The 14,000-nt window shown below is 35.8% G+C and overlaps 2 protein-coding genes across 7 annotated transcripts in view; one reads left to right on the top strand and one right to left on the bottom strand.

The window, feature by feature from the left end:
- DCDC1 (doublecortin domain containing 1) overlaps positions 1-2,594 on the bottom strand; it is a 661,015-nt gene extending 658,421 nt beyond the window's left edge. The window contains exon 1 of one of the 2 annotated variants that reach the window (XM_071218130.1): positions 2,454-2,594. The gene's annotated coding sequence lies outside the window, so the exon portion shown is untranslated. The remainder of the gene's footprint in view (positions 1-2,453) is intronic. The other variant, XM_058305602.2, reaches the window with a different exon arrangement.
- The window catches only part of DNAJC24 (DnaJ heat shock protein family (Hsp40) member C24), an 81,179-nt gene continuing 69,745 nt past the window's right edge, over positions 2,567-14,000 (top strand). For 2 of the 5 annotated variants that reach the window (XM_004446896.5, XM_071218134.1), the window contains exons 1-2: positions 2,567-2,666; positions 3,423-3,566. In XM_004446896.5, coding sequence (XP_004446953.1) covers positions 3,456-3,566 — 111 coding nt within the window. In that variant the 5' untranslated portion in view covers positions 2,567-2,666; positions 3,423-3,455. The remainder of the gene's footprint in view (positions 2,667-3,422; positions 3,567-14,000) is intronic. The other 3 variants (XM_071218137.1, XM_071218135.1, XM_071218136.1) reach the window with 2 other exon arrangements.

Here is a 14,000-nt window from a genome sequence, read left to right as displayed (position 1 = left end):
GGAAGGGGAGAGAAATAAAGAAAAAATAAATCTTTAAAAAAAAAAAAAGACCTCCTCATAGAACTCCCCTAACTAGTACTTTATCTACTAATAAAAATGTTGTCTTTGTACTTGTTAGACCAGCACAATCTGCCCCTTGTTGTTCATTAGACTGCAACTCCTGAAATTGGACAGTGTGGAACACCTTGCTGGCATGGCAAAGTATGACCCATCAACAAGTTTGGAATAAGATCTTTTCTGTCTTATAATGAAACTCATTAATGTTCAATGTGTATATATTTCTGATCACTCTCATAATATCTCACAAATTTTAAGTCATATGCAACAGCATGTAAGTCATACTGATAAATTAGCTATTGATCCCATCAAACTGTTTTAACTCCCACTCATGGCCCTTGTAAGTCTACTAGCTTTTGATGGTGTATCTTAGTATTCTGTTGTATGCTGTACTGTTGTGAAATGTGGATGCAGTGTATCCTATGGGAAATGCAAACTGCTGTGTAGGGGTGGACTGTGGGGGTCCAGTGGGCCCCATCCCTAAGGGAAACAGCCCACATTATGCAGGCACCTGCATGCTCCAGGACACAAGTTAAAATGTAACAAACCTCCTCATAGGGAAACAATGTACAGATGATATCACAGACAGTAATTTTCTCCAGGCTGTACAGATCCTTCCTACAATAACATCACCAGACTCCATTTACATAACTCTGTTATAAAATGTCTTTGTTCTAAGATCCTATATATATTGCCCCTCATTTTCCCACTTCTTTACAGAGCACTACTTTCATTCTTTGGCCTGCTGCTCCTCCGAAGACCCTCTTCTGTCCATAAGTCCCAATAAATAAAGCTCAGTCTGACACCGTACAAAGCACCACTGTAGCACAGCTGCCCCCACCCGTGCCCTCCAGGAGGAAGGTTGCAACACAAGTATAAAAAAGAGAATTGAGAAAACTGAGGTACTGTATTTAGAGTTTTCTTTTCAGAATTTTGTAGTAAAAATAAAGGAATAAAAGGGGTAAGAATATAACCTAATGTAACAGTAAATCAACATAAAGTGTTTTTGCTGTAAAGATTGGAGTACCTGAGCATATCTATATATACCAGAAAGGAATAAGCAGTGGAATAGGGAGTTTGGAAGCTAGAGAAGTTTGGGGTGTGTGTGTGGGGGGGGGGGGGGGGAGGATCATTCTGTTAACATTGTATAGGAAGGTATTCACAACAACACTTTTCTGTCACTTTAGGCATTTCCTTAGGGCCACACACAAGGTTTGCCGGAGCCAGGACTAAAACCAGATGCTCTAAAAATAAAATGCTCTTTATGTCTACTATTAAACATGACAAAATCCTATGGAGAACCTAATCCATACTTTCATCTTGGAGTTTTTAACTTTCTATCATTGCTTTTATCACTCAGTTATTCTTCTTAAGTCTTACCATCATTAAATAATTAACCATATGAAAAATAGTTTATTTATTTTACCTAAGATTTTGACTGCTTCTCAAACTGAGAATTGGTAGAAGAAAGTCAAAAAAAAGACAGCAAACCTAAACAGTAACACCAACAAAACAACCTCAACAGCACACACTTCTTCAAGAGAACTTTATGTGATGCTGCAAGAAGCTTTCACCTCAGGGTGCAATGCAAGAGAGGTTAATGTAAAGTAAGAAGCACGGAGAGGAGAGGGACTAAAAGGGAACAAAAACAAAAAAAAAAAACAAAAAAAAAAACAAACGGAAAAATGGGAGAGGATAGAGAGAAAAAATCTAACGAAAAGTCCCAATAGTGCCCATTCTAAGGGTACTTACAAACTAATGGAGCAGTTCATTCTGCTTTTTCTATAATCTTGAAAGATAAAATAGCTGCCCTGGGTATAGGAGACTTGCTAAGAGTCCTGGTTCCCTTGCTACCAATGAGCTATTTGGCTTTGATCCTTGGTTTGTTTGTATTATTTCAGACCTGCCTTACTAGCCTCGCTGAATTGAAGTGAAAGAGAAGCGAGGTGAAAGGGCTTTTAAACGTTTTTATTTTTTAAGTGAGTTGCTAAAGTCTAAAAGAAATAAGTTAAACATCTTTTACAGAAAAATACTAAAACGTCAACATAAAACCCATTCGTCATTATGTTTTAGTCCTCTTAATTTTAGAATGCGAACAGTCTAAGGGAAGGGTAAGCGCGAAGCCCGGGACAGATCTCTGCTTTCCCCATCCTCACCTCCTTCTCCAATCCCCTATTCCTCAAGGTTCAGGCATCAACCACAAAAGGATTGGGACTGGTGCTGGGTGGGGTAAACTGAGGAAGCTTTGGGAAAGGCGGAGGAAGCTGGGGGTGGGGGTTGAGGATGCGGCAGGATGTGCTCTCCAGGGAGAGGTGAGAACTGCTGGTCGCAGAATATAGAAAAGTGGGGATTAAAGCGAGGAGAGGAATTCCTTGCTTTGCAGTTTGGACACTTACAGCCTATTAACTCCGTCCTCCAAAGCGGCGACTGGTTACCATAGCGACGGTATCACGGTAGGCGGGGCGGCGCTTCCAATCTGCGTCTCCGCCATAGGGCTAGACCGGGAACGTAGCCACGTAAGAGCAGAGACTTCCGGCGGAAGTGGAAGCCGGTTCCGAGTTTTGGACGTAAATTAGCAGGCGTGCGAGCTGATGGTTTTGTGAAGTTAGGTAAGTCTGCTATTGCGTAAAGCAGGGAAAGGCGGGTAGAGCCCACTGAGTACAGTGGAATACCAAATCCCAATCTTGAAGAGGTTCTGACTGTCTCGGCAAGGTAGCTGTGGGAAGAGGTCGATGGCTTTCTAGGGCATCTGGTGGGATCTCTTCTGTAGCCTTTAGGACCGGGGGTATCCCCAAGTGGACAGACAGTTCGAAGATTCTTTCTTTGCGAGGTCTGAGCGCCTGTTTAGTAACAGAGGGTCTTCCTCTATATTTGCCCGTGCCGACTGGCTACTTTGTATATTATCCTTTGAAGGTAATCTGTGGAAATAAAGTGAATCGGAAAAATTCAGAGAGAATGCCCCCGAATTCATTTTAATTCTTTGATTTTAAAAAATCTGTTCACTTTGTAAACGTTTATTAAGCTCCTCTAATATGTTAGTGAGTGCTTACTGTATGCCGGTTTACCATAAGACTAGTAAAAATAACCTTATAGAAGTCATCTACCGCTCACGTTCATTATCGAATTCCGTTTTTCTCTTATGCTGTTGTACATTAATTTAACACATAAGTATATACCGCGAAATGTCTAACAGATTTTCCATTCTAGTCTATATACTTATGAAATTCTTGGGACGTTTTAAATGAAAATATATGCTTTGTCATCTTGCAGTATAATCATGATTTAGTAAGATAAATATTAATTTAGAAAGTGAGTGCATATTTCTTAGATATACGCAAATTGTAATGAATTGTCATCAATATTAGCTGATCTGAGAAGACCCACTTCCTGCTCAGTGGATGATGGCATTTGAGCAGATATCAAGAAAGGATTGGTACAGCATTCTGGGGGCAGACCCGTCTGCAAGCATGTCCGACCTTAAACAAAAGTATCAAAAACTCGTGTTAATGGTAAGCCTTTTATTTTTCCTTCAAATTTTAAATGATAGGGGGAAAAATCTGTTTTTAAATATGGCCTAAAGTTTAGGTTTCTAAAAAATGATTGTATTGGAAGCAGATGCAGCTTAGTGGTTCAGTAGTTTAGCGCCTGCCTCCCATGTATGAGGTCCCAGGTTCAATCCCTGACACCTCCTTAAAAAAAAAAAAAAGAATGTGTCATATCAACTATGATATGTGATATACTATGATATATTAATATCAAGGTATTAATTTGGCTTAATTGAAAGGTTCAGTAATATTCGGTAATACTCCAAAAAAATATTTGGCTCTAAGTGGGAAAGTATTGTGTTTGGGAGCACAGTGAGTCAGGCTGAATGAGTTAGAATACTGACTGTACAACAATCTAGCTGTGAGGACTTGGACAAGTTATTTTCCCCTATTGTGCCTCAGTTTTTTCAGGTAGAATTCCTTAAAGTATTGTTGGGAATTTTAAATTAAAAAATCCATGTAAAATGCTTAGAAGAGTGGCACATTAATAAGCAGTAATATCATCTGGTAGCCATTATCCATCTGTTGCTATTGAGCATTTGAAGTGTGGCTAGTTCAAATTGTGTTGTGCTGTAAGTATAAAATACACACTGGATTTCAAAGACTTAGTACAAAAAAATTTTAGATCTCAATAATATTTTATATTGATTTCATGTTGATACGATATTTTGGATATGTTGCTCTTTTGCATGTCATACAGAGGATATATTTTCACGTGTAATAAAATATATTAAAATTAATTTCACCTGTTTCTTTTTATTTTTTTTACATTGTATGTGTGACTTGCACTCATGACTTGTATTATATTTCTATTTAACAGAGCTGATTGTGGCCATTTTTACAGTTTTTCAGATGACTCATTCTTTTTTTAATGAGTTGTAGCATTTAGAAATATAGAACCTTTTAGAACTGTTATGTCATTTCTGTCAACCTATGTTGTGATACTGCTTTCTTAAGGCACCTCTGTAATGTTCTCCAATTAACTCAATTAAAAAAAAAGAAAACCATTATTTCTATAGCATTACTGTGTCTCTGTTTTATTTGAAGTACATCTGTGAGATTTTGCCATAACTATTATTGCTCATTGTGAGAATATTACATATTTCATTTTCAGGAATATGTAGTAATATTCCTACCTTAGGTAATAAGGTGACCTTAAGTTTCTCCCATCTTGGTGTTTTTAAGATTTCTGTCAGTAAAATCAGGTAGATTTTATTGAAAAATAACCTAATAATCAAATCATACTTTTACTCAGTTACCTGGGTGATGAGGCTGGAGATCATGTAGGACCTTGTAGGCCATGTTGATAATTTGACTTTTACTTAATATGATGGCAGATGCCAAACACCAAAGTAGTTGACCCATTTAACACCCACTAGCAATATATGAAAATATTATAGTTGCTCCACATCCTCTCCAACATTTGTTGCTGTCAGTCTTTTTCGTTTCAGCTGTTGGGCTTTCTCTGTCTTGACAATATTGACATTTTGAGCATTTCTTTTTGTGGGGCTATCCTGTGTGTTGTAGGATGTATAGCAGCACCCCTGGCCTTTATTTACTACATGCCAATAACAAACAAAAATTTCTCCTGTGGGCAAAATTGACCCTCTACCCACTCCATTGAGAATCTTCTATGGTATGTGTAGTGATGGCTCATCATGATTTTACTTTATATTTCTCTGATGACTAATGATGAGTACTTTTAAATGTAATTACTGGCCATTTGTATGCTTTTTGTGTGAAGTGTCTTTTTAAAAAAATTAAATTCTTCATTTTTTGTATATGTTTTGTATATGTTATGTCGCTTACCAGGTCTGTTTCTTAATGGTAGATTTAAAAAAAAATTTTGTTTAATGGTAAATTTGGATGAGTGGAAGTTTTTTATTTTGAAGAAATACAGTTTATCAAATCTTTCTTTTAAGATTATTGTCTGTGTCTTTCTAAGAAGGTCATGAAAATATTCTTCATTTTGTTCTAGAAGATTTATGCTTTTACTTTTAGAATTATGACTTTCGTGTATGGTGAGAGATGGGAGGTCATCATGTTCCAGCCTCATTAGTTGAAAAGATTTTCCTTTCTCCATTGGATTGTTTTGGCAATGTGGGTCTATTTCTAGACTTTATTGTGTTCCATTTATATATTTGTCTATATTCTCAGCAGTACCACCATCTTGATTATTGTAGTTTTATGGTCAGTCTCAAAGTTAGGTAAAGTAAGTTCTCTAATACTAGCCTTCTTTTCAAGTTTGTTTTGGTTATTCTAGTCTGCTTGCATTTCAACAAAAATCTTAGCATCAGCTTGTCAGTTTCTTAAAAAAACAAAATCATCCCTAAATTTTTATTGCAGTTGCATTGAATATATACCAGTTTTGGCAGTGTGGACATCTTAACAATATTGAGTCTTTTCGTGCTGTTGTAAATAGTTTTTTTTTTCTTAGTTTCATTTTCCAATTGATTGATAGTATATTGAGCCTTGAGTTAGTTTTTATATATTGATCTTGTATGGCATAATCTTGCTAAATTTGCTTTTTAGTTCTTGTAGCTTCATGTAGATTTCACAGAATTTTCACCATTATTATGCCAACTGCAATTAAAGACACCTTTAATTCCTTCCAATCAGAATGCCTTGTATTTCTTTCCTTTATTTATTTATTTATTTATTTTTGCTTTGATGCACTAGGTACTCCATTACAATGCTCAGTTGAAGTAATGAGAAGAGATATCCTTGCCTTGTTCCTGATTTTAGTGGGAAAATCTTCGATATTTTACCATTAAGTATAATGTTAGCTATATGTTTTTAAAGACATCCTTTACTAAGTTGAGGAAATTGTTTTTCTTCCTCATCTCCTAAGAGTTTTTATCATGAATGGATATTGAAATTTGTTAGGTGCTTTATTTGTATTTATTAAAATGGTCATATGACTTTCCTCCTTGAACCTGAAAATGTGGTGATTTACATTGATTCTTCTTATGTTAAACATACTTTGTATTTCTGGGATAAACCTCAGTTATTCCTGAGGTATTATGCTTTTTATGCATTGCCGAATTCTAGTTGCTATTATTTTGTTAAGGATTTCTACATTTAGGTTCAGAATGCATATTGGTTTTTAATTTTCTTTTCTTATATGTTTTGTTTGAATTTAGTATCACAGTTATAATGCCCCCATAAAATGAGTCAAGAAGTAATTCTATTTTCTCTCTTCCCTGAAAGAGTTTGTATAAGATTGCTATTATTTCTTCCCTAAATGTTTATTTTTATTTTTTTAAAGAAACTTCGATTACATAAATGTTACACAAAAATTATAGGGAATTTCCATATGCCCCACTCCTTAACCCTCCCACATTTTCCCACATCAGTAACATCCTTCATTAGTATGGTACATTTGTCACAACTGATGGACACATCTTGGAGCATTGCCACTGAGCAATGATTATACTTTACATCATAGTTTACATTCTCTCCCACACATTTTTGCAAGTTATTACATGATATACATAAATGTTTAATAGAATTCACTAGTGAAATAATCCAGGCCTAAAGTTTTCTTAATGGGAAGTTTTGTAATTATGAATTTAATTTCTGTAAGAATATAGGACTATTTAAAATTTCTCTGTCCTGTTTTGTCCATCCAGGTGTTGTATTTTTCAAGAATTTGTCCATTTCATTTAAAATGTCTATTTTAAAGCCATGTTGTTCATAATATCTTATTATCCTTTTATTGTCTGTAGTATATGTAGTTATGTTTTCTCTTTAATTCTTTATTTTGGTGATTTGTGTTTTCTGATTTTTTTCTTCATTTGTCTTGCTGGAGGTTAATAAATTTAATTTTTCCAAGAACCAAATTTTTATTTCTTGGTTGTAATTTGCTTTGCTTTTTCTACCCTATTAAAGAAGTACAGATCATTTTCTTCTTTTCTTACATAGCCATTTAAAGCTATATATTTCTCTCTAAGCCAGAAGTTCTGTTTTAACTGCATTTCACAAATTTTGAAATGGGTGTTTTCATTATCATTCAGTTCAAAATATTTTAAAATTTCTTCTGTGGTAATTTTCTTTTACCTGTGAGTTACTGAAAAATAAGTTGTTTAATTTCTATATTTTGGGAAATATTCAGATACCTTTCTATTATTCATTGCTAATTTTAATTTTGTTGTGGTCAGATAATATAATTGGTATGATTTTCAGTCCTTTGAAATGTATTGAAACATATTTATGTCCTAGTATATGGTCCTTCTTGTTGAATGGTTCACATATATTTGAAGGTGTGTATTCTGTTACTGGGTGTAGTGTTCTATACATATCAATTAGGTTAAGGTAATAATGTTGTTCAAATCTCTTGTACCCTTACTTTTTTTTTGTTGGTCTATTTGTTTTATCAGTTTCTAAGAGAGTGTCATTAAAGTCTCTAGTCATGATTGTGGGTTTCTTCATTTTCCCCATTCTGTTAGTTTTTGTTTCATTTATTTGGGACCTTTCTTATTAGGAGCATATATATTTAAGATTGCTGTGTCTTATTCCTGAATTGAACCTTTTATCATTATAAAGTTCTCCTATATCTGGTAATACTTTATTTCTTGATGTCTAGTTTGTATTGATACAGCCTTATAGCTTTTTTTTGTGTGTGGTTTTTTCCTTTTTTTTTAATTGATTTTTTAATTCTTTTTTGGTTTATTTTTTATTTAGTTTTTATTTTCGTATTAGCTTTTTGATGCCTAGTATTTGTATGATTTATTTATCATCTTTTTATTTTCAACCTGTTTATTTTTTATTTTTTTGCAAAACAACCCTGGTGTTTATTTGGGGTCTTATATTGTAATTCAAAGAGCATAGATTCAGGTAGCAGCCCAAATTGTGTTTAATCTTGACATTTCCTGGCAAGGGTTTTTAAAGAAAGAGAGATTAGATAAGTTGTTTGTGGTTGGTGGATATTTGGGATACTTAATTGGCATTCAAATTAGATAGTTAACTGAGTTCTTTATCTTGTAGTTTGCTTTATGGTGTCCCTGATGTTTTTGGGGGTTCGAAGAACATTGTTGCCTGAGGCTTTGCATATTTTGGCAGTTTGTGCTATCTGGCTGATATTTGCCTAAGAGTAATCTCCAGAATACCTCCTGATTCCATTTTAAATCTCTTAGCCATAGTAACTCTATTTTGTTTATTTCTTTTTACACTTAAAACAAAAATCTAAAAATACAGTGTAACCCATTCCACAATCCTATTTGCCTGCTTACTTCACAGCCTAGTATGTACCAAAGGGATCTTATATTCCCTGCCGTCTTGTCCATACCTTCTCTCTCTACTCAGATGTCCTACACCCGATTGTCCTAAATATAATAAGCATCTTTATGTTATCACAGTTTACTTTAAAATATACATATACTGTTACTTTAAAAGCACTGTAAGAATCTTACGCAAGTATAATTTGATTTACTACTTACTTCCCTGTTGTTTTTGTTTTCATATAATTTACTTCTACCTATGCTATTAAGTCCATAGTATGTTGTATCAATAATTGTTTTAAAAGGCCATTATATTTTCTACTATATTTACCCTGTCTGGTGTTTTCCATTCCTTCTTATAGAAGAAGGCATCTATCTGGTATGACTTCCCTTATTTCTTGTTTTTGTATTTTCTATTTTCACCAGATAGAGAATAGATTTTTTTTTTCTTTCATCACTTCAAAGTGCCTCTCCTCTTCTGGATGAGAAGTGAGCCATCATTCTTATTGTTGTTCTCCTCTTTTTAATGTATCTTTTTTCCCTCTGGCTACTTTCAATATTTTCTGTTTATCTTTGATTTTTAGTAGTTTTTCTATGATGTGCCAAGTTTGGTTTTCCTTATATTTTCCCTATATTTTCACTGAGTTTCTTGGATCTGTTTGGTTGATGGCTCTCTTTCATTGGTTTGGAGTATTTTCAGCCATTACATCTTTATATATTTTTTTTCCTGTTCTTTTCTTCCTTTCCTTTTGGTATTCTGATTTTACTTGTATTAGATTATCCCACTCATACTGGATGCTGTATAATTATTTCCCCCCCCACACTCTTTTTTTTTTTCTGTTAGCTTTCCAGTTTACATAATTTCTTTTAACCTGTCTTCAAATTCATTGTTTTTATTTTTCTTCTACTGTGTCTATCTACTGATAAACTCGTTAAAAGAATTCTTCATCTCTATTATCCAATTTTGTATCTAGCTTTTCTATTAATTTTTTTATGGTTCCTATCACCTATCTTTTCACATATATTGTTTACCATCTCACTAGAGTCTTTAACATACTTAAAATAGTTATTATTTATTTATTTTTTAAAGATTTATTTTTTATTTATTTCTCTTCCCTTCCCTGCTTACTCCCTCCACCCCCCGCCCCCCCCGGCCAGTTGTGTGCTCTCCGTGTCCATTTGCTGTGTGTTATTCTGTGCCCGCTTGTATTCTTGTCAGCGGCACCCGGAATCTGTGTCTCCTTTTGTTGTGTTATCTTTCTGCATCAACTCTTCATGTGTGTGGCACCATTCCTGGGCAGCTCTCCTTATGGGGTGCACTCCCTGTGTGTGGGACTCCCCTACATGGGGGACACCCCTGCGTGGCACAGCACTCCTTGCATGCGGCAGCACTGCACATGGGCCAACTCATCACACGGGTCAGGAGGGCCTAGGTTTGAACCTTGGACCTCACATGTGGAAGGCAGATGCCCTATCCGTTGGGCCAAATCTGCTTCCCATCATAGTTATTTTAAGTCCTTGTCTGATAATCTTAATATCTGGGTCATCTCTGCATTTGGTTCTCTTGACTGTTTCTTCTCTTCTTGATGGGTCACATTTTTTGCTTCTTCACATGTCTCAAAATTTTAATTGAATGCCAAAAATTGTATGTAAATGAAAAGTAGAGACTGAAGCATATAATATATTTATTCCCAGGAGTGGGCATACTCCCTTTTCTGAAATCAGCTAGTGTTGGGAACTGAGTCAGTCTACTCTGTAATTGAGCTGTATTTTTGTTGTCATTGTTTTTGTTGCTTTAGTTGGATTCAGTGCACGACAGACTTGAAGTGATTTGAGCAGGATCAGAACCTTTCCTTTCTCAGGGCTTTCTCTCACTTCTCCTGCTCTGTCCTTCACTAGTCCCTACACCTTAGAAGAGGTCTCTTTTATTCTCCTATTCCTTCCTTAGGCAAGGTAGCTGTTGCCTGGAATTAAGTGTAAAGTCTGGATTCCTGGAGAATTTCTGTCAGTTCTGTGTTCAAACTTTAGCAGTCCACTTGTGTCTCATGGGGTGACTCTTGTCTCTCCTGCTCTGTCTGTATTCTTTCTTGTAAATACTTAGTGAAGGCCTATAGAAAAGAGTTTGTGGGAGGGTGTAGACTCTGTATCCTAGGGATTCTAAATTGTCATGCTAATCTCCACTTGACCTTTACAATTTATTAAAGTTCATTTGTTTTCTTCTTAACCTGTGTCTATGGTGGTTTCCTCCTTCTGCTGCTCTGCTAAAGATAAAAACAGCAGTGGTCTCTTCTCTGTCAGAAGGGCCCTTACATTTTGGGTTTGGGTTCATTAGGCTTCTTTGTGTTCTCAGTTCCCTTAATCTTAAGCGCTCCGTTTATAAAGAATTATGAGTTTGTAGGATATTTGGCTTCTTCTCCTGGACAATTCCTGTCAATATTAAAATGTGCAATTATTTTTTCTGTCTACTATTGAGTCTTTTCTATGTTCTTTGCTGCAAATTTATTTTAAAGAGTTGGCAATATTCACTTTCTCCAATTTCCCTCTTTCTCATCTCTCTCAAACCGATTCCAATTAGACTTTGACTCATACCACTACCTTATTAGCCAGAGTTCTCTAGGGAAACAAAATCAACGAGAGATATCTGTCAATAGTATGCAATTTTATAAGAGTCTCTCACGTAGTCATGGGGATGCACAAGTCTAGGTTCTGCAGGCTGGCTGCACCAGGGGCTCTGATGAAAGTCCACTGAAGGTTCTTGACGAGTTCTAGGAGACATTGGCTGTCCAAAGACGAGCTGGGAAATTCTCTCTCAATGCTGGAATCACTTCCCCTTTTAAGGCATTCCACTGATTAGATAAAGAGTCACTCATTGCTGATGGCAGTCTCCCTGATTGATGTAATTGTAATCAGCCATCTATGATTTACCACTGCAGTAAAGTCAGTGGTGACTAAAGTCCATAAATGCTCTTGTATTACAGTTAGCCCAGTGCTTGCTTGACCAAACAATTGGGCATAATTACCCGATCGAATTGACTCAGTAGTCTAACGATCACAACTACACTGAACTCCCAACTACACTACACTGAAACTGTTCTTCTCAATTAATGTCTTTAATTAGACATTATTTATACTACTCTTGTCACTAATGATCTCCATGTTGTTAAAACCAATGGTCACTCTTAATCTTAATTTTTGTTTTTATTAGTTTCATTTTCCTGGTTTTCCTGGAACAGTTCTGCTTTATGCCTACTATCTTAGCATAGTTAATAGTTTCATCTCCCCCCCCCCCGCTTTTTTTTTTACTTTTAAAGATGTACTAGTTTAAATGATAAGTAGCCATCATGTTTGTCAGCATCATTTGATATAGCTTACCACATCTTAAATTTTCTTCACTTGTCTTCTAGGACATGATATTCTTCTGATTTACTTTTTATTGAAACTATCTCTGGAAAATAGTAGACACTGCATAAATATTTGTCGAATTAGTGAACTGTATGAATGTAGTCAACTTTATATTTTAATTCCTTTGTTTAATTTTATTTTTTCTTTTATATTTTCAGTTTTTGAAAGTTCCACCTTATTCACTGAATTCCATTTTTTGGGAGTTTTCTGTTACTGTTTTAGGGACACAACATCGTATCTGTCTGAGGTTATTAAAGTTTTCCTTTTTTGTATTTTCTTCTTTTTCTTCCTTTATTTCTGTTCACTGAGTTTCTTTTTTTGTTTTTCTTCTTGACTTTTATTATAGAAGGTTGGTGATCATTGGTACTCTGTTCATAGTTTAGAATGAAATGTTACAGTAGTCACAATAAAATATTGGCTCAGGGCTTTCCTGGAGGCTAATCAAGTAGGTCATTCATTTTGTTGGATGACCCCAAATGTCAGCATCCCAATCCATTCCCAGAGAGGAATTCTTGAATCTCCTGCCTGGGGAGATGGGAACTTAGGGTCACATTGCTTGGTGTGTCAACTTTTACTTTGTCCCTTTATTTTCCAACCATCTTTACACCATAGCCCTCAGGGTTATGCCTAGTGTTCCCAAATCCAAACCCTCTCAGGTTCTACCTCTCCATATAGTAGACCTTTAAAAGAGAGTAGATAGATGCATGGCTTTAACGGTGTGGAGGAGGAAATCTGGGGGGTTTCATTGATTCTTTTAAAGCTTTAACCTGTTGTTTGGTCCTACCCCTCACTCCCTCTTTCAGTTATGCTTAATATCTTTAGATACTCAGCTTTCTTCTTGTTAATCTATCTTCCTTTGGGCTGAGGTTTTATTTTTCTCAAATAGGTTGAGTTGGTTACCATTTGTTAATCAGTCTTCCATCTCCCCAAATTTTGGTGTCTTTTGTCTACTTTTTCTCTCCTCTCTGGTTAAATTTGTTCTATATACTTATGCCTTCTAAATTATTATCTTTTTGCTGCTATTTTTGTGGAGTTTTGGCAGGGGTAAGTGTGTTCATTAATTTACTCTTTAGCTAGAAGCCCTGAACTGTAATCATTTCCCTTCAGGGGCCAGATAGATGCCCTGTCTTTGTTACCCACCTGGGACCTCTCCAGGCTCATACCCTGGAAACAGGTCTCCTGTTCAGAGTTATTCACACTAATTGAACAAAACTAGATTCTGTAAAGCAAAACAGAAACTTTATTTTTGGGCAAAGAATGGAGAAGGGTGGACTCGTGTCCATAAAGCACCATCTCCCTGAAAGGAGGGGAGTGGTCTTTTATTGATGTGTCAGAGTTAGTGAGAAGGGGTTGCCTGGGTATGTGCATAGGTCTCCTCTTTGTACTCAGACCTCTGCTCTTGGTACTGTGTGCGCATGGGGTCCCATCGCTGTATTGGACAGAACCTGTCTGGGTTGCTTTTTATGGTTGCTGGCTGCGACTTGGTCATGTTCAGAAGGCTCTTCTTCACTTGTTTCTTCTTCAGTGTTTCTTCACTTGTTTCTTAAAAGCAAGCATAGCTCAAGCAAAGGATTAGGTTAAATTTTCCATGTGTAACCATTGGGTAGCACTTGATTTCGGTTAACACTCTGGGCATTTGCCGTTGCATTGTGTGACACTACCTATCCCTGGTCCATTGTGCACTATCTCCTACCTCACCTGGTTAATTCTTTTTCTTTTTTAATTAAAAAAAAAGTTTTTAAGAGAAGTTTACCTGGTTAATTTTTACTCATTTCAA

The sequence above is a fragment of the Dasypus novemcinctus genome, chromosome 10, assembly GCF_030445035.2.
Source record: "Dasypus novemcinctus isolate mDasNov1 chromosome 10, mDasNov1.1.hap2, whole genome shotgun sequence".
Lineage (NCBI taxonomy): Eukaryota > Metazoa > Chordata > Mammalia > Cingulata > Dasypodidae > Dasypus > Dasypus novemcinctus.
Note: the sequence above shows the minus strand (reverse complement) of the source record. Positions and strands in the feature narration are given on the sequence as shown.